Below are 22,838 nucleotides of genomic sequence, written 5' to 3'. Positions count from 1 at the left end.
CATCTCAATAATTTTGGCCTGTGCCACTTCCCAGTCCATCTAATCACACATGTAATGTATCTTCTTTCTCACTCTCCTGCTGTATGAAGGAATAAGATGCACATCCTCCAGTCTGTTCTACATCATACAGAAAAAAACCTCTGGCTAGTACCACAATAATAAACAAGTAGTGCACAATTGGCTCAGGGTGAAGTAATTAACAGCAGAACCAGGGAAGTCCTTCTGCCACTGTACTCAGCACTGGTTAGGCTGCACTTTGAGTACTGTGCCCAGTTCTGGGGCCCTCAATTTAAGAAAGATGTTGAGGTGCTTGAACATATCCAGAAAAGGGTATCAAGGCAGGAGAGGGCGCTGAAGCACAGCCCTGTAAGGAGAGGCTGAGGGAGCTGGGGGCGGTCAGCCTAGAGAAGAGGAGGCTCAGGGGTGACCTTAGCGCTGTCTACAACTACCTGAAGGGAGATTGTAGCTGAGTGGGGGTTGGTCTCTTCTCTCAGGCACTCAGTGACAGAACAAGAGGACACAGCCTCAAGCTGTGCCAGGGCAGGTTTAGCCTGGATATTTGGAAGAAGTTCTTTGTAGAAAGAGTGATCTCCCATTGGAATGGGCTGCCCGGGGAGGTGGTGGAGTCCCCATCCCTGGAAGTGTTTACAAAGAGACTGGATATGGCACTTGATGACTTGATTTAGTTGATTAGATAATGTTGGGTAGTAGATTGGACTTTGTGATCTCAAAGGTCTTTTCCAACCTGATTGATTTTGTGATTCTGTGATATCAGTCTCTACAGGCAGGCAGAGCCAAATTACAACTCATCAGTCATAGCTGCTAAGTGTATAGTTGCTAAAGAGTATATTTGAAACAGCTGTTCAAGTATTTTGAACTACAGCAGTGTAAATTTCCATAAATAATCCTGCTACTTGCGTGCTCTCACCCTCCATTATGCAGAAATGCTGTCAGCAATTAGGCAAAGCTGATCTATTGCAGAACTTTTGTCAGTTTGTGGAAACTTGTCCATCATTACTGTTTATGTTACATCCTCTGAGCAGAGTCCATCACCTCTCACCTTTAGCACACAGGATTCAATTTTGAAATGTTATTTTAAAGGCTTTTAAAAAAGAACAACTGTAAAACAGAATCAACCTGGAAAGCTGGGGAGGTAATGTCTTTGGAAGAGAGCATAGACGGAACACCCATGCTGGAGGTAAAAAATCTGGGGTTTGCTGTCTGATCTTGTATTAGAGCCTATTACCTCTGGATTTGGATACTTGGCATTCAGTTTTGCTGTCAACAATTTTATCATAACTAGGAACACAAACTTATTGAACAAATCTTTCCTCAATACTTTCAGACCCAAGCCATTTTTCATTTATGTAGAGGCAAAAATGAAAAACCTGAGATCTGTTTGTGGCACATACATTTCATCCATCAGAGCATAGTGCTGCTCACATTTTTTCCCCCCTTCACTAGCTGTAATGACATGGAGCGTGTTCTTTTCTCTTTTTTCTAGATGGAATGGGCAGAGTCCTTGCTCAAGATGTATATGCAAAAGATAATCTACCACCATTTCCAGCATCAGTAAAAGATGGCTATGCTGTCAGAGGTAAACACTCCTTTTGTAGACGTGCAGTCTAGTGTCTGTAAAGCCACTTCAGAACACATTACCTTACCTACTTTGCATCCAGTAGTAGCTATTTCGGTTGAGATTTGATTCAGCTCATTGATAAAGTCACAGTTACTTAGAGTGCAGTGGCCTTAAAGGAAGAATATAATGCTGAGTTCAAATCTTTTAAGTGGATCTGTGAGTACACAAGCAAATGGCCATCCATGGATGCTCACAGACATGCACCTGCATTGCTGGTTTCTTGGAAACAAAAAAGAATTCAGGAGAGTAGCAGAACATCTGCTTCTGAATGACAGATTCTTCTATTCCTTTATTACTGAATCAATCAGGAATTTCTTCTGTATGTGCTATTTTGCAGAATGGCCACAGATCTAGCTTCCTATCTGTGAACTGTTTTGTGACTACATGACAGAATTTTCAAGAATACATATCAGAGGATACTCTTCTGGAGGCACTTCAAAAGAAAATCTCTATTTTAGTTTGAAAATATCACTGTTGCTCTATATTAAAAAAACTAACAGTGTGGCTTTAGGGAGCAAGCAATGAGTGCTTTCTCAGGAGAACACAATCCACCTTCTGCTTTGGCTGTGGGTGCTGCATGGTTTTGAACAAGTTGCTTCTCTTTGCATAAGTTTTTTCCTTTGTAAAGTAAGACTAATGATACTCAACTCGGATATCTATGGAGAACTAATATATGTGATCAAACATTATACTGTAAGTGATTTCAGTGTGGTAAGGGTTGAGTCATTGTAACATCATGTTGAAATTTGAACACGGTAGCCAACTCTCTTTTAGTACTTTTTTATTAGTGGCAGCTGAAACAATGGAAAGCAACTGCCCATGAAATAGCCTGCCTGCAAACCCGGGCGATGGATTTAGTCCAATAGCTTCCCCATGGATTTGCTACAAAAATACAATTTCAAGTTCGCCAGACGAGTTTGATGGCAACTGGGTTAGAAAAGTCAAAGCTCAGCTTGAATTAAATCTGTTCAGAGAGATCAAGGCAAATAGCAAATAGGTATATTAATAGTAAAAAGAAGACTTGGGAAGGTGTGGGCCCCCTCGGGAAAGAAAGGGGTGAACTTGCTGACAAGTGACATTGAGTAGGCTGAGGTTCTCAGTGACTTCTTTACCTCAGTCATTACTGGCATGGGCTCCAGCCACACTTCCAGAGTCATGGAAGATAATGTCAGGGACTGGAAGAAAGAATTGTCCATTGTGAGTGAAGGTCAGGTTTATGACCATCTGACGAACCTGCAAGTGTTCAAGTCCATGGGACTTGGCAGGATACATCCATGGGTACTGAAGGAACTGGCAGATAAGGTTGCTAAACCACTCTCTATTATATTCCAAAAGTCACAGCAGTCTGGGGAAGTCCCCACTGACTGGAAAGGGGAAGCATAACCCCTGTTTTCAGCAAGGGAAAGAAGGAAGAACGGGGCCAGTCAGTCTCCCCTCTGTGCCTGGTGAGATCATGGAGCAGATCCTCCTGGAGGCACTGCTGAGACAAAAGAATAACAAAGACATGATTGAATATAATCAACACAGCTTCACCAAGGGCAAATCCTGCCTGACAAACCTGGTGGCCTTCTATGAAAAGGTCATATCAATAGACGAGTGACAAGCAACTGACATCATCTACCTGGAGCTGAGCAAAGACTTTGACACTGTCCTACATGACATCCTGGTCTCCAAACTGGCAAAATATGGGTTCAATGGATGGGCAACTCAGTGGATAGAAAACTGATTTGACATCTGCACCCAAAGAGTGGTGGTTGTCAATGGGTCCATGTCCAAGTAGAAGCCAGTGACAAGTGGAGTCACTCAAGGACAATATAGGCTGGTCAGTGACTATCATGACAGCAGCCCTGAGGAAAGGGACCTCCAGGTGCTGGTGAACAAGACGCTCAACATGAGCTGCCACTGTGCACTTGCAGCCCAGAGACCCAGTCAGTTCCTGGATTGCATCAAGAGAAGTGTGGCCAGCAGGGCCACTCTGGTGAGACCTCACCTGGAGTACTGTTTCCAGTTCTGGAGCCCCTATTACAAGAAGGATCTGGACATGCTGGAAGGTCTCCAGAAAAGAGCCACAAGGGGAATCGGAGGATTGGAGCATCTGTCCTATGGAGACAGACTGAGAGAGTTGGGGCTGTTCAGTCTGGAGAAGAGAAGGCCCTGAAGAGACCTTATTGTGGCCTTCCAGTATCTTAAAGGGGCTACAGGAAAGCTGCCGAGGGACTTTTTAAGATGGCAAGTAGTGATAGGACTGGGGGGAATGGAGCAAAACTAGAAGTGGGTAGATTCGGATTGGATGTTAGGAAAAAGTTCTTTACCATAAGGATGTAAGACACTGAAACAGATTGCCCAGGGAAGTGTTAGAAGCCCCATCCCTGGGAATTTTGAAGGCCAGGCTCGGTGGGGCTCTGAGCAACCTGATCTTGTGTGAGGTCTTCCTGCCCATGGCATGGCAGGTTTTGAACTAGGTGATCCTTGAAGTCTCTGCCAGCCCTGACAATTCTATGTGTTTGCCCTCTGGCTCCGTAGACTTGCCTGTGTGTAATGGTGCAGGTCACTGACCATCTCCTCTTGGTCTATGGGGGCTTCATTCTGCTCCCCACCCCTATCTTCCAGCTCATGAGGCAACTGGTCTGTTGCAAAAAGGTGTGAAGTACCTCAGCCTTTTCATCATCCTTAGCCACGGTGTTCCCTCCAAGGTTCTCCTTAGTCCTCCTTCTGTTGCTAATACCTTTGTGGAAGTGTTTTCTGTTCTCTTTAACCCATGAAGCTGAATTAATTGTCAGCCAGGCTTTGGCCCTTCTGATTTTTCCCTGCAGTCTCATGATGATCTTGTAGTCCTTGCAGTTAGGCAGTTGGAACTACATGACCATTGTGGGTCCTTTCCAATTGGAATAGGTTATTCTGTTCTATTCTTACTGCTTTTGCAGGCCTGTTATCTCACTATATGAGAAACAAATCTTGTAGGCAAAACCAGTATTGATTAATTTAGCAGATATTAACAAATAATAATTAAGCTTTCTGTGACATAAACCAATCTGCCCTACAGCATTGTCCACTATTTTCAATCTTTATCAGTTATAGAGCACCTGTAAAGTTTATCTCCCTCTTATTTTAATGGGAAGATAATAAAGTTTAATACAGTAGCATTTTATCTTTAAATATAATTTAGCTTTGGGGATTTTTGTTTTTATCTTCTTGTGCTGGCTCATCCCAGTACATCTTTATTCAATGAAGATCTAAGATTACTCAAAGACAAATATTTAAAGAGTCCTTTTCCACTTTCTTATTGTAGAGTTTGTTCTAAAGCTCATAGATCAGGCTGCTTGAAAGGCTTTTGAAGTTAAATTAATCATTGGTCTTCAGCTGTGACTATCATCTATCAACATCTCCACAGCTGCAGCTGGCATATGAGTTCAGATGTGGGGTATCATTACACAGACCCAATGGGCATCCTTCCTGAAAGCAATTCTCAATACAGTAAGGTTAGCTAGCTGCATGCCCAGGAGCTCTGAAATTAACCGGGAGGTATTAAGATAAAGTTTATCACATATTAGACTTCATCTCTGCAAAACTAATTTTTTAGTTAAAGATATAAAATTGAAGACATGTTTGAATGGGAATGTATGAACTCAGCTTGTCTGAGCAGTCTCAACAGCATGCCTGCTGTACTTGGACAGGCAGAATTGCTCGTGCTCCGTGTGTGCTTTATACCATGGTCGAGCCTATAATAGCACTAACACAACTTGTTGAAATACTTTTGAGGCAGGTGGAAGCTTAAACTCTGTTAGTAATGGTGCCTTTGTTGTCCCTGTCAACATACAGATTTGGCCAAATTAGAAGTCCTGGATACTTGCAGTTTGTAAAGTCAACGATTGCTGACTCTTTTATTTTTCCGAATGGCTTCAGTGGAAGGTGTGAGGAAGCTGGTTCAGTGCTGCCTCTTAAAATTACACAAATGGAACAGAAACTAGAATTCTAATGGGGCAGTCCAAGTTGCATTGTCCTAGCCATAGTGCTCTTCAGAAAATGCCAAACTTCTGTGGTCATCTGCACAAGTCTATAAGCACTGCACTTGTCTGCATTTTCCTCCAAAGGCAGAAAGAGAATCTAGAAATGTCAATATTCCATTGAATCTGGAAAAAAAGATAGACTTAATAAAAGACATTGTTCCTCTGGGTTAGTTTCACATGGAAAAAGATCTGCTCATGGTGGAAATTTTTACTGAAATAATCTCATGAACACTTACCATCTTTGTTACTAATGTAATTTCTTCTAATCTCCTTTACTCTGTCCATATTGTCCAGAAATTTTCAGTTAAAATACACAACTTTAAGGCCCTAGTATGTACAATATTTGCAAAACTTTTATAGTCTTTATCATGCTGACACTGAAGGACTGGATCTGAGATCATTCTTTGGTTTTCCTGTTCTTAATTTCTCGTGCCATCTTTTTTTTTTTTTGGTTCAATGTTACCATTTCAATTGTCCATTTTAACAGCTGCTGATGGCCCAGGAGATCGATTCATCATAGGAGAATCCCAGGCTGGTGAGCAGGTGAGCACAATTTCTTTTCTCCTTTGTTCTTTCTAATGTATTTTTCTTTTGTAAGAAACTGCTTTGTATTTTTACAGTGCTCCAAAACTCGGTAGTCTTGGAGCTGGCACGAAGTAGGACACAGCTGTACCTAGCCTCCTGCTGTGTGCCTTGGGACATGATTTCGGAAAGTGAGGTCGTACAGTTACATAAGGAACTAACAAGGGTATCCCAAAATACTTCAGAGCATTGTGCTGACATGTCTGATAGGAGTGCATGCAGTAATGTTCTGCTGAAGCACGGTGTTAGAGGACATAAGGTCTCTAGTGGCATTACAGTTCAGAAACAGAGCAAAGCAAGATTTCACCCCTTCTTGCTGGCAGACTTTAAAAGGGATTTCATCCCAATAATCGTTTCCACAAGCTGCTTGCATATTTCACACTGATACCTGCCAAGGCAAAGTGTAAAAATAAAATAAAATAGATACATTGCTGAAGTGGTTTCAGATTGTTAAGCATTACCAGTTGGATTGTTACGTTTTATAAGAATGGTGTTGAACTGCCTCTAGGCTTATAGTAGACATTTAATTTGCATAACCATGATAGATACAGAGAAGTTTGAACATAATTGTTGCTGTATTTCCCATCCATCATTGTGAATTGTACTTTGGTATAATAGATGAATCCTCTATACTGAATCCCTGATATTGGATATTACATTAAATACTAGAAAAGGTCAACTAATTAATTTCAGCTGCCATGGATTTTTGGCCTTTCTCTGCATTTCCAAGCATTGGTCCAGAGACTGGACAACTGGCAGCTGTTTCTACAACCCTTTTTGTGGTCACTGTAAAATAGCAAGAACCTGCTGAGTTATCACTGCTGTCATTATTCACTTGTTATCAGTAGTTTAAAAGTACCAGAGCACAGAGGTGCTTAAAAACGGTACTGTGGAAGCTGGATCTAATGGGGAAGAGGCTGCCCACAGGTCTAACGGGTTTTGGTGTCCTCCTCTGTTCAACAGGTTTGTACAAAGGGTAGAAGTGCAAATGGGAGCTTGCTTCCCTCCTACAAAATTCAAGAGCTCCCCAACCTCTCTCTGCAGGCACAGTCTGTCCTCCCAGATTAATGGGAATGGAAAACCTTTCTGGCAAAGAACAAAATTGAGTGGGAGGAAGCACACAGAGAGAGAATAATTCTGGAAATACCAGTGATGAGATAGAAAAATGAGGCTGTTGACCTCTGAATAATTGGTCAAAGTTTTTTTTCTTTTGGCCAGCACATCTTCAGGTTCATCTCCTTTCCAAGAAATTATTTATAGCCGTGGAAGGTTCCTCAGTCTCATTTCACCCTTCAGTCACTCTCAGCAGCGTTCTGCTTTTCATGTTACAGACCAATTAACAGAATGATTCACAGCAGGGAGTTCAAAATAGGTTTAGATTTGGCTCCTCCTGCAGGGAAAAAGGTTATGTAAACGGTACACTGAGAGGAAGAAAATGGGACTGAGAATTGCAAGGAGGCCACATTGCCAAGTTGGAGATTTCTACATCAATTTGTAGATTGTGTATTATTTTCTGATTTCCATTTCCAGGTAGTTGGGTTTAAGGTAACAACCATTTTTTATTTTGTATTGAGGAAAACTTTCAGATGGCATCCTGCTTTTGGGAGGCTAGGGCACGTTTGAAAGTCCCAGGCACAAGCTGTCCATGGGTTCTCTGTTGGAAAAACTCAGCCGTGGAGGGCAATTATTTTCTCCCCATAGATCTGCATAGCTGGAGCTTGGCATTTCCTGGAAGACTTTCTAAAGGTCTTTGTAATAGGCACTGTGACTAACCAGCTGTAACATGGGGTGGAAAACAGACATTTTTCACCTTCCATTAAATTGGGGCTTTTCACAGAAAGGAGCATGGGTCATTGCAAATCTTACAGGAGAGGTGTAATCATGAACAGGAGAAAAGTGCCCAAGATGGGAACTGTGCTCAATAGATAATTTCTGGGTTTTATTCAGTGACTAGCATTAAATAATCAGTAATGAAGGGAAAAGACAGAACTCAGTACTGCCCTGTTCCAGGTAAGTGTGAGATCTCTAAGACCTTTAAAGAGCTTCTGTTAAATTGTCATGCATTAATATGCATTCTGGGAAGAAATAATTTCTTTATCTCCATAGTCTGTAGCACAGGAAGAGCACAGGCCTTGAGTTTCACACACAAATCTGATGGGTTTTGTTCATAAAGTCAATCTGGGGAGGAATAATAAACTGCACCAGTACAGGCTGGGAGGAGATCTGCTAGAGAGCAGCCCTGAGAGGAGGGACCTGGTAGATGGCAAATTGTCCATGGGACAGCAATGTGCCCTTGTGGCCAAGAGGGCCAATGGGATCCTGGGATGCATTAAGAAGAGTGTGCCCAGCAGATCAAGGGAGGTTCTCCTCTGCCTCTACTCTGCCCTGGTGAGACCCTGTCTTGAGTACTGCATTCAGTTCTGGGCTCCCCAGTTTAAGGGGGACAGGGATCTGCTCAAGAGGGTCCAGTGGAGGGCTACAAAGATGATTGGGGGATTGGAACACTTCCTGATGAGGAGAGGCTGAGGGACCTGGGGCATTTTTAGTCTGGAGAAGAGAAGACCGAGAGGGGATCTAATAAATGTTTATAAATATCTGAGGGCTGGGGGTCAGGAGGGGTGGCACAGGCTCTGCTCACTTGCTCCCTGTGGCAGAACAAGAAACAATGGATATAAGCTGCAGCACAGGGGGTTCCACCTCAACACAAGGGGGAACTTCTTTACTGTAAGGGTCACAGAGTGCTGCAATGGGCTTCCTAGAGAGGTTGTGGATTCTCCTTCTCTGGAGACTTTCAGGATCCATCTGGATGCATTCCTCTGTGACCTGAGCTAGATTGTATGGTCCTGCTCTGGCAGGGGGGTTGGACTTGATGATCATTTTGGGTCCCTTCCAACCCCTGACATCCTGTGATCTGATCACATTCTCAAAGAACAAAAAAAAATTATATGAGCAACCAATCCTAAAAACTGTTGTTGTTGTATCAGCATTTTAAAAGCAGATTACACATTGCTAAACCTCAAAAAACTAACTCAGCTAGTAGTAAAATCCAAAAGCATGGGCCATTATAACACATTTCCATGGCCCTGATTTCTGGCAGGGTCCTGGACATTTTGTATTCTTTGTGGTTCTTAAGGCCCAGAAGATGCATTTTTAAATGGAAGAACTTTTTAATGCAGTACATTTTTCATCTCAAAATTGTCTGTCGCCAGTGACATCAATACTTTAGTTAAGTTCAAAACAGTATTACCTGTTTGTAATGTGTCTATAGACTATCCACAACTACATGCAAAAGAACCTCCAAGCATAAGCATTGCCCTTTGCAGTATTTGTTTTCATAAAAATCAAAAATAACACACTTGACAGCATTATTTTCACTTTTAAGCATCTTCAGTATAAATGGCAGCATCTCAGCTGTTCATTTGCAGCTCCTTGCACAGTCTGGTGAGAAAGAAATACCATTTAAAACAAACAAACCCCAAACCTGTTATTGTTATGGCATTCATTTTAGATACCTGCTTTTGGATAACACAGATCATGCCCTAAAAACATGCTAACCATGGCACATGGCAAGTGGGATTCTTGTATTAATTTTTTTTTTCATCTTAGAATTTTATTTATGGTTTCTTAAAGGATGTTGTGTTTCCTTTACTCTTAGAAAGGTGTCAAGATTCAGTCAGCTTCAGCATCAGTTGTTTCTTGGTGTGCATAGGTTACTGTGATAGTATGGCAAACCAGGGACAGGCTGTTGCCATTCTCTCCCTCGGACTTCTGTCCCAACAAGCCACCTCTGAAAGCCATGCATTTCAAGGTCGTGCTCCTGTTTCTGAGGCTGTGACAGAATTGAAATGGAGTAGGAGAATGGTGAGGCCAACGCAGCTTTGTGCAACTGAAACGTTGGCTGCTGGTCTGGAATTCACAGATGTCCAGCAGCCTCCTGTCAGAGAACTGAGGGCTGGGCAGTGCTGCTCAGGCAGTGCCGCTCGCAGGGCTGCAGGCTGCTAGCTGGCATGTGCAGATCACAGTCTGAGAGTCCCGGACACACTCCAACGCTGCACATGGGATAGAGTCAATCTGCACAGGAATTATGCATGTGATGTGTACGGGATGTGTTGGTCTGGTCACAGCTGTGTAGGTCTGTGTGGAGCACGTGTTCGCTACTGCTGGTAACGCCTAAATAAGTTTGGCTTACCAAAGTGCTGTGGAGAGCAAGCACTGATATTCCAGCCAGGAAACCTCAATCATCATGCCAGGTTCTTTACAGAAAGATTTTTCTTCTTCTGAAGTGGCTGCAGTCAAATGATGAATTTACTCTGGATTTTGAAAAATACATGTTAAAATTGGCTGCCTGCTGAGACATTTTAATAACACTCTGCCAGCTGTTTTCTCACACTGTTCTGATATTTTTGTTCTTTGTATTGCTTCTGCAGAAACTTTGTGGTGTGCTGTGACTTTACATAACTGTAAACTATCAGTTTTAGGCTTTGCTGAACTCCCCTTCACAAAGGTGGATATTCTGTGTGAACGTGTGTTGAGCTGTTTCACAGTATAGGTAATTCTGCTTAAAAGCAAAGCAGCTGGTGACATTACTTGCAAACTGCTGGATTTTCACATGCAGTGTGCTGGTAAAACAAAAGAGAAGTAAAACCCAATCAAACACATACAAAATTTCAGTTCTGGGGACCCAAAGTACTCTGCAAAAATTTGTCCAGAGAGAGCTGCGAGATTTTTGCTCACATAAGCCTCTAATGATTGCCATTTAAGTGTTACATTTCCGAGCCAGTAATTTTTATGAGCCAACCTGACTACCTATAGGTTGCCTCTTCTGGAAGGTATTCTTGAAATGGAAATCTGAAGGGAGAAACTGAAGCCACCTAGTATGTGACCGTATGAAAAAAAACAGATCTGAAGCAGTGACTGAATCTTTACATTCACTGGAGTTTAGATGTCTCAGTATCCCTACTGTATCGAGTCATGCCACAAATAAGAATTTCAGTCATCTAGATTACTTCCTTAAATGTTAAATGGTTTGAGATTCTTATTTTCAACAGTAAATCAAGTTTTGTTTGTTTGCTTTTCAGCCAACTCAGACTGTGATGCCTGGTCAGGTAATGCGCGTTACAACTGGTGCTCCGATTCCATGTGGTGCTGATGCAGTGGTACAAGTGGAAGATACAGAGCTCATCAGGGAATCAGATGATGTGAGTCAAAAGTTAAAATTCTTTATGTGCAGCAGAAAAGGGTGCAGGATACAGTACTGTAAATATGAAAGGTAGTCTTACAGAAAGGCTCTTCTGTTAATCTCAGAAGTTTGAGGATTTTCACTTCAGTTCCCAGTGGCAATTCTACTCCTTTTTTTCAGACCACAATAACAGTATCACCAATCTACCTGTCTTGACATTGATTTTTCATCACAGTTCTTGAATGCTGACACCAGAGTCTTTGGGACCATGATTTGAGTGGCAGCCAAATGCCTTCTGGAGATCCATAACGACAGTGCAATTTGAGTGCCAAGACTGTTCACATTTGAAAATATAGAGCACTGGCAATCAGGCATCCTATTTCCTCCTTTTCCCTTGAGTTCACAACTAGCAGTAGAGTGATCTTTACAGTTCAGGATCATCCTGAAACTCAGCAAGATGAGGACTTTCAAAGGTCTCCTAAGGTCACCAAGTAACAAGGGGAAAAGTTTTCTAAAAAGTACAATGCTGATCCCAGAACAATGCACTGAAATATTACAGTGCAGCATTAATGCTGATGAAATTAAAACTGAATGTGGGAAAAGTGGGAAAGTGGGAAAGTGAACTCGTTTAAGTGCTGCAAAATTCATGAGATTACCTCATGAATTTTGAACTATGCTATGAAGATGGTCCTGTGTTGTCATAATTGGTCTTCTTTCAACAAAGATGAACCTGGTGTATTTTGGAGAATGTGCCTTCTGCTCATACCTTGCAATAAATGTGTATGTTTAGAATAAGGGGTTGATTATGTAACAGTCCCCTGTAAGTGCCCCCCCAGATTTTTTTAGTCCACGACTGAGTTTCTTCAATAAAAATCTGTAATCCTTTAAAATTAAAAAAATAAATTTAAGACTTATGAAAACCAGGAAGTGAATAAGGCTCAGAACATAGTCTTAACTGTTTAATTTGAGCACATCTTCCAGCATACCTGTAAATCATAGTAGTGCTTTACCTTGCAGATGCTGCAAATACCACATAAAAAAGATGAGCACTGTAGTACTAATTCTGTACACACAGTTGCCTTAACAAAGTAAAATATGTTCTTTGGTGAAGCACAGAAGCTGTTTGTAGACAGCTTTATCCCACAATTCTTTTTAGACTTTGTCCATGTTCAGAGAATTCCTTCCAAATCTTAACTTCACTTAGCTGTGATTTGAGGACATCATCATGCTTGCCATTATCTGAGATAAATCATAGAATCATAGAATCAACCAGGTTGGAAGAGACCTCCAAGATCATCCAGCCCAACCTATCCCCCAGCCCTATCCAGTCAACTAGACCATGGCACTAAGTGCCTCATCCAGGCTTTTCTTGAAGACGTCCAGGGACAGTGCCTCCACCACCTCATCTCCTATTGAAACAACTTCCAAGTTCAGTTTTGGAATGAAGTATGTGCATGTTTCTCTGCTCAGACTTTTCTTCTCTGCTGCTGCTCTGAGAAGCTGTTCTGCTTCACCATAGCTCTGTGCTAGCATTGCAATTGCAGCTGCAGTGTAGGCAGATTAATTCTACTGTTTAAAGCTGATAAAGACAGCAAAAACTGAAACATACTCTTGTGATTCTTTCTCATGCCTTACTACTGTAAACACATAGATTTTTACACCTGGTGAAGTCAGCACACACTGGCCTTCTTCCTAACAGAATTTGTTGAGGCAGTCCTGCTTTGAGGTAACAGATGTGTGTGCAGCTAATACCTTCCCACAAAGTACCTTTGTTTTCACTGCGTGGTAATCATTCTGTGAGCCTTACCAAGCAAGTTTTCTCTAGCTGGTGCCCACCTCATCATAAGAGTGCTATCACATTGCAAAGCAACATAAACAATAACCTAATATTTTCCATTTCTTCTTTGAATGACTGTCCTCCTGGATTCCATACTTGCCGTGCACATTCTCCTCTGCATGTGAGAACAATTATTTGGCTGTGTGGTTAATAAATGTGTTATGAATTTTTTAGCAAAGAAAGGCAGCTTTTCTTGCCTGTACGTGTGAGATAGAGCTCTTCAGTTTCTCCTTGTCCTTGAATATGCCACTCTGCTAATCTTGTACATAAAGAGTTAGTGCAGTTTAATTGATAGGACACTTTTATCTCTTTTTATTGTGCCTGAATGGCTACATATTTCAAGAATATTTTTGTTTATAGTGTTAAGAACTCCTTCAAGACTGGGATTTAACTGAAATCTCTAGCATCTGAAAAATGGTACTCTGAAAGGACAGCAAGGACTTTCAAAAGGAGCTCCTTGACCTCTGGTTCTGGCAGCAGTACTTAAATATTATAGCAAGCATTCCCCAAATGACTGTAGAAGTCACAGGACTGAAAGGAATTATGTCTACCCAGCAGGAAGAAAAATACTCATCAGCTTGTCAACTGCACAGTCACTGAGGAACTGATCCTTAGAAAAAATACGTCTGCACCCTTCTCATTTTGAGTTTTTGTGTCACCTTATAGGAAATAGGAGGCCAGTTAAACCAAAACATAGACCCTACATCAAGACCAAGTATTAGTGTATCAATATGGTTGGTGGCTGTTAACAACCATCAGAGTAAACCACTCAGACACAGTTCAAAATACATTAATACGCAACAAGAATTCTTCCTGATACCCACCAAGTGGAAGATGTTCTCAGCATAATGGCATATCTTCCTGAAGGCCCTGCCTCTGGCCAGCTTGAATTATCTTGTGTTCCTAAAGTGTTCTGGGATATCCATCAATTCTGTAAACACAATCTCCATGCATTGCCATGTTGTCCCTAGCCACACTTTCTAAAGTGCTTTTCCAATCTAGGACTACTGGCTTTCTCAAAAGCCTGTTACTTTGTTTTGTTTCCCCTAATTCACAAGTCCTGAACAGGATCTTTTCTATTGCTGTGTATCACTGGTGCCTCTCTTGATTCCCTAGACACTTCCTAGCTATCTTAAATGTTATCAAAGACGTGGAGAATTTAAATCTTCATGAGTAGCCAACTGTGATGGTTTGGGTGTTCCCTGCCCCCCCCCACTTTTAGAAATACCCCACTAGACTCAGCCGGCTCTGGGAATAGAAATGAAGCTATTTATTTACAGCAGCACAATGTACAAGCAGATATTTACAGTATATACAGTTATAGACAGAAATATACAAGGTAAAAGGTAATACAGAAACACAACTCCCCTCCCAGAAACCTGAGTCCCCAGGAGGGGCTCTCAACCACCCCTGCATCTTCCCCCTGCCCCTCTCAACCTTACCCCAGTCCTAAGGAAGAACAGAGGTTCAGCTAAGAGGTTAAGAAGCAAAGGTGAGTTTCTTTCTTGTTCCCATACATCTCAGCAAGACTGTGAGGGGAGTAGACATCACCATTGTTTTCCTTTCACAGCCTGTGATCTACTTTTTCTCACCAAAACATTCTACCCTGCTTCAAACTAGCACACCAACCACTCCCAGACTGTCATCAAAACAAAAGAATTCTTAAACTAACTGTTGCCCCATATATTCTTTACAGGGCTGAAGTGTCCTTTACGGCTTCAGATGGGGGATAAGGGAAATAGAAGAACATCCTTAGCACCAGTCCAGACGTTTTGGACACTAGCAGTCAAAAATAGTTTATATACCAGAGGACCAGGGATAAAAGAAACAGGATTTGCATTAGCAGCATATCTTGAAAATAATATGCTAATATAAAAAAATCAGAGGCTTTTGTTCTTCATTTCCTGGTTTTCAGGGGTTTTATATTTCCCCAGTAAGTAAACAGAATCACAGTCAGTAACAATACATTCACTGCTTTTAACTTCGAGGTCTGTAGTTTTAAGCACTTAGTTTGAACTTAAAAATGCAGTCTGTATAGCCTTTTAAAAAAGAAACAAGTCCCAGTGTTCTACACAGGGCTGCTGTCCTTGTGAAAATGCCAAATGGCAATGATGTTTGTCTTGTGATATTAGTGTTTGATTTATTACTTTGGAGTACTCAAAATGAGAAGTACTACATAATAACATAAAACCAAAATCTGTTCCAGTCTAAGTAAGTGGAGATTTAGTGCTGCTGACAGCCTGGCAGAGTCTGTATGGCATCAACTCACTTATAAATTAAATATTAGCAATATAGTTCATGTGCTGCTTATTGGTGTTGAATGAATCACCAACCATTGAAATTCTGAGGAAGGAAACACAAATATTAAAGCAGACATCAGACTTTTCAGGCCACTGTCTCTTGTTAACAGTAAATAAACACAGTGAACAAGCCTCTTTCTGATTTGTGCAAAATTCTCAAGCAGGAGTTTCCACTGCAGCAATCTACATGAAAATCCTGAAAGAGAACATGTAGCTACTTCCCCCCTTTCTGCAGATGTAATGGCATATTGCTTGTCAAACCAATGCTGCTGTCAACAGGCTGGTCTGACATTGTTCAACCAGCCTGAGCTGGCTGAGAGGAGTAGAAAGAATCCACTTGCTGTGCGAGATCAATAAACAAGCATAGTACCTGACAGAAGAAAGATACCTAAGTGCAAGGATTATATAAAAAAAGGAAGGTAGAACTATATATTCAGTGCTGGTCTTTCTTTGGTGAGCTCATCAAAGACAGAATTCCTTCTGTTCAGTTTTAGCACACGTTGTATTACAATCTTGACACACAGATCAGGAAAACAATGATGATGCTTAAACCGTAAGGTCTTTGAGTGATGTGAGCTATATAGACTTCTGAGAAATTAAAACTGATTAACCTTTTTCAAAGAGGCCTGCTGACCATAGTTTTTCTCTTTATTTTTTGTAGGGCACTGAAGAACTGGAGGTGCGAATCCTGGTGCAGGCTCGACCAGGCCAAGATATCAGGTCTGTAAACAGCCTACATTCTAAACAGTGAGATATCTCTGTGAGGATGGGAAGGACTGATGATTTTCATAGTCATTGTTTGACCATAAGTAGTATTGACATTTCGACAGTTCTGGCTAGTGAATGTCTGTGGACACTCCCTGCCTGGAGGAGGACCAATGAGGGAAGGCTACTTTCAATCTCATGCTGATTTTCTTTCCTTTTTTCCTGTACTATGATTTTTCAGACCTATAGGACATGACATTAAAAGAGGCGAATGTGTGCTAGCTAAAGGAACCCACATGGGTCCATCTGAGATTGGTCTCTTAGCAACTGTTGGAGTAACTGAAGTAGAAGTTAACAAGTTTCCAGTGGTTGCAGTCATGTCAACAGGGAATGAGGTAAGAAAAGTATGTTTAGAATCAGGATCTGAATTACACTATGTTCTTTGGGACAGGCATAATGTTTTGAATAGTGGTGTCCACTCTATTCCCAGATAGACTCCCTTTTTGACCTGCAGCTTGTGATGCCACGAGGTGTTTTTGTAAGGTTTGGCCTGTGAGCAGCTGCTTTGGTTTTCTGCCTCGAGGACTCTGTCACAAGTCTGACACACTGTCTTTGCCAAAATTCTGGTGATGTATCTGATCGTGCCAGCCGCTTCCTGCCAGCAGGGGAGGACCTGTGGGCTAGTCAGGGTGGTAATTCATACTGCCAGTCATGACTGGAAGAGTAATTTCTTTTGAGCAGCACTCCTCTATAGCTGTAGTGCCAATGATAGATCACCTGCTTTTGACAACTGGCTCCTGCTACCAATTGCCTTGCTGTAGTGGTGTGCCTCAGTGTGCTATTTTTATTAGTGCCATATGCTGAAATCCAGACAGTCTTGTTGGTAGAACTCCAGACCAGCTTGTTGCTTTGTCTTAACTACATCAGAAAAAGCAGGTTCAAAATTAACTTAATTTACTAATTTCACATATATTGTGGGTTGACCCTGGACAGCAACTAAGCACCCACATGGCTGTGTGCTTGTTCCTTCCTGCAGCAGGATAAAGAGAAATAAAGAGGAGCAAAAGCAGAACAACTCAGAGGCTGAGATCAAGTCAGTTTAAAGACAGCATAAAGTTTTAGTTAGAATTTTGACTGTTCTTGGAGATAAACTTTTTGAAAGGAAGCCACAAACATAAACCAAATAGAATACACTGAATTTGGAAAAAAAAAATAGAACTTGTGATATGCTGAATTCTGTCATCTGGTCATGTCCTTGCAACTCCCACAACCCCAGTGAAGGTTACTCTGTGTTTACTGGGTACTGTGAGTGGCTGAGGCAGCCTTGCTGGTACAGAATCTTGCCAGACTTCATAATGTAGACAGGGTCTGGCATGCAGGAAACATTCTTTAAAGACCTACAAGGATTACAGGTGATGATTTTCTGCTTAGTTCTTATGTGTGATTAAATGTTGTTGTATGGCATTAAAGGGTTCTTTGTTGATAGAGGCACTTTCTTTTGTCTCATGTGTTTTAGAAAGGTCCCACACAGTTGGTTTATTCATCATCCTATGAAAATCATGACAGAACTATTGCTACTAACCAAAGCATCAAAATTTAGCCATACTCCACTTCGGGTTATTTGCTCTAATTTTGTCAGGTGCATTCTTACTATTATTATTTCTCTTCTGTCCATAGTCTGCTGTCTTTTTGTCCTAGAAAAAAAATCCTAACAGATATAAAATATATATTTACATATGTATGTTTTGAAGTTTGATTTCCAAAACACACAACATGTAAGGCAACTGCCATGATACCGTCTTGAGAGAAAGCTTTTAATCCAAACTAGTAATTGATATGAGAACTTGATAGTGATATAAGCTTCAAGCTCCTGTCTGTTACTCCAGTGCACACTGTTGTATTTTTAAATAAAAATCTTTGTTGGTAAATAGACAATAGCTTCAAAAATTGTCTTAATACCTTTAAATCTGATTAGCTGCATCAGTGAGGCTCCTTTAAAACCCTTTCAGTATAAGCAATAACTTGTAAACATAACATTTGTGTTATGGTCTCTCTTACGGTTGAGACAAACCAGGTTCTCTCATAAAGAGAAAAGAGGATTTTGCAGACACGAACCAATAGAAGCAAACTAAGCAAGATGAGGGATTGGACTAAACAATCACATTGCAGATATTATTCATTTGACCATGAGCCAGCAGTGTGCTCTTGTGGCCAGGAGGACCAGTGCCATTCTGGGGTGTATTAAAAGAGGTGTGGCTAGTAGGTCAGAGAGGTTCTCCTCCCCTTCTACTCTGCCCTGGTGAGGCTGCATCTGGAGCACTGTGTCCATTTCTGGGCCCCCCAATTCAAGAAGGACATAGAAATGCTTGAGAGAGTCCAGTGCAAAGCCACAAAGATGATTAAGGGAATGGAACATCTCTCTTATAAAGAGAGACTGAGGGAGCTGGGGCTCTTTAGCTTGAAGAAGAGGAGACTGAGAAGTGACCTCATCAATGTTTATAAATATGTAAAGGGTGAATGCTGAGAGCATGGAGCCAGGCTCTGCTGAGTGATGCCAAATGACAAGGGACAATGAGTGGAAATTGAAGCATAGGAAGGTTCATGTAAACATGAGGAAGATTTTTTTCACTGTGAGGGTGACAGAACACTGGATCAGGCTGCCCAGGGGAGTCTCCCTCTCTGGAGATATTCAAGACCTGCCTTGACATGTTCCTGAGTGATCTGGTATAGATGATTTTGCTCTGACAGGGGGGTTGGACTGGATGAGCTTTCGAGGTCCCTTCCAGCCCCTGACATTCTGTGATTCTGTGATTTGAATTCACTAAATCACTTCACATGTGTACTTTATCATAAGTGTGTGAGAATAGCCTGTACAATCTGACAAATGAAATTATCACTTACATAAAGGTACAATATTCCAGGGACACTGACTAAGGCTGTTTCTGGTTTTACAGCTATTGAACCCTGAGGATGACCTCTTGCCGGGAAAGATTCGGGACAGTAACCGTTCAACTCTCCTAGCTACAATCCAAGAACATGGCTACCCAACAATCAACTTGGGAATTGTGGGAGATAAGTAAGTGCCACCTACGTTAGTAAAGATGTCACTTCATATTCATGCGATGCACTTGATGGCATCCATGGAAAAAAGAAAGAGCAGAGAAAATGCCACCCGTTGCAAGCTTCATGGTGTCTTAGGAGAGACATTTTAGCCTTTCCAGGAAAGAAATAAGTAAGTCTCTTCTGATAGTAAGAGGAGTCACTTGGTAGTGGTTTTTATTGTGTTTATCATGTTTTGCCTTCTGTTAGCTGAAATATCTATGGCTGCTACAAATGGAATTTATTGCAGCAATATCATCACAAGAACCATACACATGTAAGAGGAGGCAGTTCCACAGTGACTGAGCTTTTTTTCTCATGCAGCAATCGGAGGAAAAAATAATTTAGGGTATAAAGTTTTGTCAGATTTTGAGTAAATTCTCTTTTGGGTGAAGCCCCCACCACTCTTGGGTGTTGCTCAGTATTTCCAGAAACATGTTGAAGAATTTCAAAGGATGGTGTCTTTTTTCCCTTGTACTGGTGTCTCTACTTCGATTGCCACAGGGTAGTGCTCTGTCATCAGTCTTTCCATTTGTGATTGCTTCTTGTTTCCCAGTAGCAGTGAAGTCACATCTTCTGTTGAGAGCTCCAGCATAAGTGATCCAAGTGTGCAGCCTTTTGTCCCTTGCAAGGCTGTGCAAATGTCTGTCATCCATGCTTGAGTCTCTCAGTGTAATATTTCCTGACTTGATTGAACCCAGAAGGCTTTTAACAGGCTTTCTTGTTTTGGGTATCAGACAAACTGACAGACTTGGCTGAATAGGGAATTGTTTGGGTTCACTGGTATGTGTCTGAGAAAAAAGGGTATTTCTTGTGGGCAGGTGAAATTGAGGCCAGATTAGGAAGAAAAAAAAAAAGGAAATAGTGAATTTCAGCACCTACATTTCACAGTGACTGATGACAGGATTTCCAAGCTGGGAGACAAGGTTACTGCTAGGGTATAGCTGATTTCCAAGCCAGTCTTCCCTGATGCAGGATTCAGTGAAGCCCATCAATGTCACAGACCCACCTGCATGGCAGAAGGTTACTGCTGCTGTGAACATCACATGACACACTGTCATTAACAGTGGCCTAATCCAGTGGAAAAGATTCCAATAGTCGTGGCAGTCTGGTGAAGTCCTCACTGACTGGAAAAAGGGAAACATTACCCCCATTTTCAAAAAGGGTAAGAAGGATGAGCCAGGGAACTCCAGGCCAGTCAGTCTCACCTCTGTGCCCAGTAACATCATGGAGCAGATCCTCCTGGAGACACTACTGAAACAGAATAGTGAAGAGGTGACTGGCTACAATCAGCATGGCTTCACCAAGGGCAAATCCTGCCTGACAAACCTGGTGGCCTTCTATGAACAGGTCACAACATTCATAGATGAGGGGCAAGCAACTGATGTCGTTTACCTGGCCCTGAGCTGTCCCGCACCACATCCTGGTCTCCAAGCTGGGGACATGTGGGTCTGATGGGTGGACCACGAGATGGATAAAGAACTGGCTTGATGGCCTCACCCAAAGAGTGGCTGTCAATGGGTCCATGTCCAAGTGGAGTCCCTAAGGGATCAGTCCTGGGAACAGTCTTGTTCAACATCTTTGTCGGTGGCATGGACAGCAGCATTGAGTGCACCCTCAGCAAGTTTGCTGATGACACCAAGCTGTGTGGTGCAGCAGGCACGCTGGAGGGAAGGGATCCATCCAGAGGGACCTGGACAGGCTGACAGGCACAAGCCAACCTCATGAGGTTCAACAAGACCAAGTGCAGAGTCCTGCATCTGGGTCAGGGCAATCCCAAGCACAAGTACAGGCTGGGCAGTGACTGGCTGGAGAGTAGCCCTGAAGAGAGGGACCTGGGGGTGCTGGTGGATGAGAAGCTCAACGTGAGCCAGCAGTGTGCACCTGCAGCCCAGAAAGCCAACCAGATCCTGGGCTGCATAAGGAGAAGTGTGGCCAGCAGGTCAAGGATTCTCCCTCTCTACTCCACTCTGATGAGACCCCACCTGGAGCCCCCATTACAAGAAGGATGTGGACATGCTGGAGCATGTCAAGAGAAGAGCCACTGGGATGATCAGAGGGCTGGAGCACCTCTCCTATGAGGACAGACTGAAAGAGTTGGGGCTGCTCAGTCTGGAGAAGAGGCTCTGAGGTGACCTTATTGTGGCCTTTCAGTATCTGAAGGGGGCCTACAAAAAGACTGGGGAGAGACTTTTCAGGATATCAGGTAGTGACAGGACTGTGGGGAATGGAGCAAAGCTGGAGGTGGGTAGGTTCAGGCTGGATGTGAGGAGGATGTTGCTCAGCATGAGAGTGGTGAGAGCCTGGAATGGATTGCCCAGGGAGGTGGTTGAGGCCCTGTCTCTGGAGGTGTTTAAGGCCAGGCTGGATGGGGCTCTGGGCCAGCCTGATCTAGGGTAGGGTGTCCCTGCCCGTGGCAGGGGGGTTGGAACTAGATGATCCTTGTGGTCCCTTCCAACACTGACTGATTCTATGATACTATGATTCTCTTCCCCTCAACATCTTCCTGATAGTCCCTCTGGCAAAATAAGAATGTAAAGTTTGCTTGTTCTTTGTGGTCTTATCCTAACCAAGTAAGTGTGGCCTCAAATCTGTTATCAAGTCAGCACCACCAGATGGAGAGTTTAGTTTAAGGTCATTGTGCAAAATCACAGCTATATACTCCACTGCCTTTAGGGATTTTTTCTATAATCTCCTAGGCATGGAGTGTCTGTGAAGATCATTAATCTTGAAAGCTCTTAGAGATAACTGTAGTGTGAGTTAACACCCAAGATAATTTTTTTACTTTTCCATGTTTCCTTACAAATGTTTCCTGACTCTTTTTCAGTTGTTAGATGAGAGCTGATGTGATGGTTTGGGAGTTACCTGCCCCCCCTCCGAATTCACCAGACTAGACTCAGTCATCTGGAAGTTAAGGAAGCTATATTTAAAGCTTAGCACAGTATGCAGGCAGATACTTACAATATATTACAAATATTTACAGCTATGTACAGAAATATGCAAGTTAAAAGTAATACAGAGACACAGTACCCCTCCCAGAAACCAGAGTGCCCCAGAGGCGTTCCCAACCACCCTTCCACCTTCTTTCCATTCCCCTATGTGATGGTTTGGGCTCTTACCTGCCCCCCCACAGTTTTGAATTTGCCCCAGCTAACTCACATGGCCTCTGGGAATATAAATGAAGCTATTTATTTTACAGCAGCAAATATACAAGCAGCTACTTACAATATATACAGTTACATACAGAAATATACAAAGGATAAACAATACAAAAGCACAACTCCCCTCCCAGAAACCTGAGTCCCCAGGAGGGGCTCTCAAACCACCCCAACACCTCCCCTTGCCCTCTCAACCTTACCCCAGTTCTCAGAAAGAAGAGAGGTGCAGCCAAGAGGTTAGGGAGCAAGGTTAATGACAGCAGGGTTAATGAGATGTGACTAGGTCTGAAGGCAAAGGCAGAATGAAAGACAAAATGGAGAATGTTTTACTT

General features: G+C 42.3%; 1 protein-coding gene across 25 annotated transcripts in view; it reads left to right on the top strand.

Annotated features, from left to right (window-relative positions):
• GPHN (gephyrin) overlaps positions 1-22,838 on the top strand; it is a 284,583-nt gene that overhangs the window by 237,580 nt on the left and 24,165 nt on the right. For all 25 annotated transcript variants that reach the window (XM_064147342.1, XM_064147437.1, XM_064147473.1 and 22 more), the window contains 6 exons: positions 1,505-1,597; positions 6,134-6,189; positions 11,307-11,426; positions 16,206-16,264; positions 16,491-16,644; positions 19,204-19,325. In XM_064147342.1, coding sequence (XP_064003412.1) covers positions 1,505-1,597; positions 6,134-6,189; positions 11,307-11,426; positions 16,206-16,264; positions 16,491-16,644; positions 19,204-19,325 — 604 coding nt within the window. The remainder of the gene's footprint in view (positions 1-1,504; positions 1,598-6,133; positions 6,190-11,306; positions 11,427-16,205; positions 16,265-16,490; positions 16,645-19,203; positions 19,326-22,838) is intronic.

The sequence above is a fragment of the Pogoniulus pusillus genome, chromosome 1 (assembly GCF_015220805.1).
Source record: "Pogoniulus pusillus isolate bPogPus1 chromosome 1, bPogPus1.pri, whole genome shotgun sequence".
Lineage (NCBI taxonomy): Eukaryota > Metazoa > Chordata > Aves > Piciformes > Lybiidae > Pogoniulus > Pogoniulus pusillus.
The sequence above is the reverse complement of the archived record's forward strand: the minus strand, read 5'-3'. Positions and strand labels throughout refer to the sequence as shown.